At 51.8% G+C, this 2,530-nt stretch overlaps 1 protein-coding gene across 1 annotated transcript in view; it reads left to right on the top strand.

The window, feature by feature from the left end:
* The first annotated feature begins 612 nt into the window (after nt 1-612).
* LOC117876232 (up-regulator of cell proliferation-like) overlaps nt 613-2,530 on the top strand; it is an 8,773-nt gene continuing 6,855 nt past the window's right edge. The window contains exon 1 of the mRNA XM_034768177.1: nt 613-1,876. Within this exon, the coding sequence (XP_034624068.1) occupies nt 1,594-1,876 (283 nt within the window). The 5' untranslated portion in view covers nt 613-1,593. The remainder of the gene's footprint in view (nt 1,877-2,530) is intronic.

Genomic DNA, 2,530 nt, shown 5'->3' on the forward strand with positions numbered 1-2,530 from the left:
TGGCATTTCCTGAGGAAGCTCATGGCTCTGAGTGGGATGACCAGAAACACAAGTCTTGGGCATCAGGCATCAGATGAAGGAATCAGTGAGGATGAGGAGGAGCTGGATAGTGGGGACAATATTTTCCAACGTAGTGACCCTGGCACTACTGATTCTCTGAATCCCCCTCGATGTTCTCTGTGCCAGAAGTACTAGCCATTTGATCTGGGCTTCAGATGATACAGGAATTAGTGACTAACACAGGATATCTTGGCATAGAGACACAGAAGTCAGAGTTTCTCTGCACCCCCTCAATGTTCTCTGTTCCGTTCTGCTTTGCTCAAACAGTTTCCTACGACAGGAGATCCTCTGTGTTTGGCACTGGTGCTATCGCTGCCGGAATCCCATGTCCAGTTCTGCTGCCCACAATTCAAGAAGGATGTTGATAACGTGGAGAGGGTTCAGAGAAGAGCCATGAGAATGATTAAAGTATTGGAAAACCTGCCTTATAGTGACAGATTCAAAGAGCTCAATCTATCAAGGCTTTGTCTGCACTAGAACTTTTGTTGGTAAAACTTTTGTCGGTCAGTGGTGTGGTAAAAAAACACACTCCGACCAACAAAAGTTTCACCGACAAAAGCGCTGGTGTGAACAGCGCGATGTCGGTGGGAGATGCTCTCCCGCCGACATAGCTACCGCCACTCGTTCGGAGTTGCCAGCAGGAGAGCGCTCTCCTGTCGGCACAGAGCGGTTACATGGGAGACTTTACAGCAGTGGTACAGCTGTGCCACTGTAAGGTCCGTAGTGTAGACACAGCCTTAGTTTAACAAAGAAATTAAGCGGTAACTTGATTACAGCTTATAAGTGTCTTCAAGGAAAACAAATATTTAGTAATGGGCTCTTCAGTCTGGTAGACAAAGGTCTGACATGATCCAACGGCTGGAAGTTGAAGCTAGACCAATTCAGACTAGAAATAAGTTGAACATTTTTAATAGTGGGGGCAGTTAACCACTGGAACAATTTACCAAGGGTCGTGGTGGATGCTCCATCACTGACAATTTCCAAATCAAGATGGGATGTTTTTCTAAAAACATCTCGGAGTTATTTGGGGAAATTCCCTGGCTCGTGTGACACAGAGGTCAGATCACAGGAGATCATGCTCAGAATGGTCCCTTCTGGCCTTGGAATCTAGGAGTCGGAATGCAGGTGCCGAACTCTCATGGGCCTAAGTAAGTGACTTGGCCAAGGTCACACAGGCCATTGAACCAGGTCTCCCAAGTCCCAGATATAGAACAGAACTCCTAGGCCTTGGCTGGGAATAGTCACCTTTGGGGTGTGTTTGATTTCACAGCTTGCATTCCTTCCTTAAAATCAGACGGGCAGACCTATTTAGTGGGTGCCTGGAGGATTTGCAGTTGGAATGGTAAGTGACATGCTTAGCCCTGTATAGTGTCCTTTGGGGAGCTGTCACAGGCAGTGCAATGGGAGGGCTCTGCTGAACTCAGCAGGGTTTTAGTTTCAATTTTGGTCTGCGGAAGCAGAAGCTGCTTCCTGGTTCTCTCTTTCTCGGTGATGGCCCAGCAGTTTGCTTTGGGTCCTGGCTGAGGGGATGGTATGGAGAAGACAGGCAGCAGCAACTCCTTGCTGCTAGAGACCCTGGATGACCTGGGGGAGGATGATCTCAAGAGATTCAAGCACAAGTTGAAAAGGATTCAGCTGGAGAAGGGATATCAAGCCATTTCCTGGGGCCGGCTGGAGAAAGGGGATCCGGTGGATGTTACTGACCTGCTGATCAGGCACTATGGGGAGCGCTACGGGGTGGAGGTGACTGTGCAGGTGCTGAGAGAAATCAAGCACAGAGCACTAGCAGAGAGACTCACCGAGGCTATTTCAGCTGGTAAGGCATAAGCCAGAGAGAGCAATTCCGACCTGCCCCTCCTGCAAGTGGGGAGAGACTCGGTGGACTAACAAATCTGTTCTCTCTCTGGTGATTCTTCCCTTTCTGTGATCAGCTGCTGCTGCCTGTTACCTAGGTGCCTGAGCCCAACTAGAAACCGTCCCTAGCTGGAAGCACGTGAAAGGCCAGGAGCACTGATCCCTTCAGTTCTTTGGCCTTAGCTCCCAGCAATAACTGAGCTCTGCAGACAGCTGACAACCTGGGCATGTCACATAGGGTTACCATATTTCAGCAAGCAAAAAAGAGGACGGGAGGAGCCCCGCCCTAGCCCCGCCCCTGCCCCTCCCACTTCCCGCCCCCCCAGAACCCCCAACCCTCCCCCCGTTCCTTGTCCCCTGACTGCCCCCTCCTGGGACCCCTGCCCCTAACTGCTCCCCGGGACTCCACTCCCTATCTAAGCCTCCTTGCCTCTTGTCCCCTGACTGCCCCAACCCTTATCCACACCCCCACCCCCAGACAGACCCCTGGGACTCCCACGCCCCATCCAACCACTCCCCACCCCCTGACAGCCCCCCCCCAGAACTCCCAACCCATCTAAACCCCTCTGCTCCCTGTCCCCTGACTGCTCCAATCCCTCTCCCCACTCCTGCCCCC

Source organism: Trachemys scripta, chromosome 4 (assembly GCF_013100865.1).
Source record: "Trachemys scripta elegans isolate TJP31775 chromosome 4, CAS_Tse_1.0, whole genome shotgun sequence".
NCBI lineage: Eukaryota > Metazoa > Chordata > Testudines > Emydidae > Trachemys > Trachemys scripta.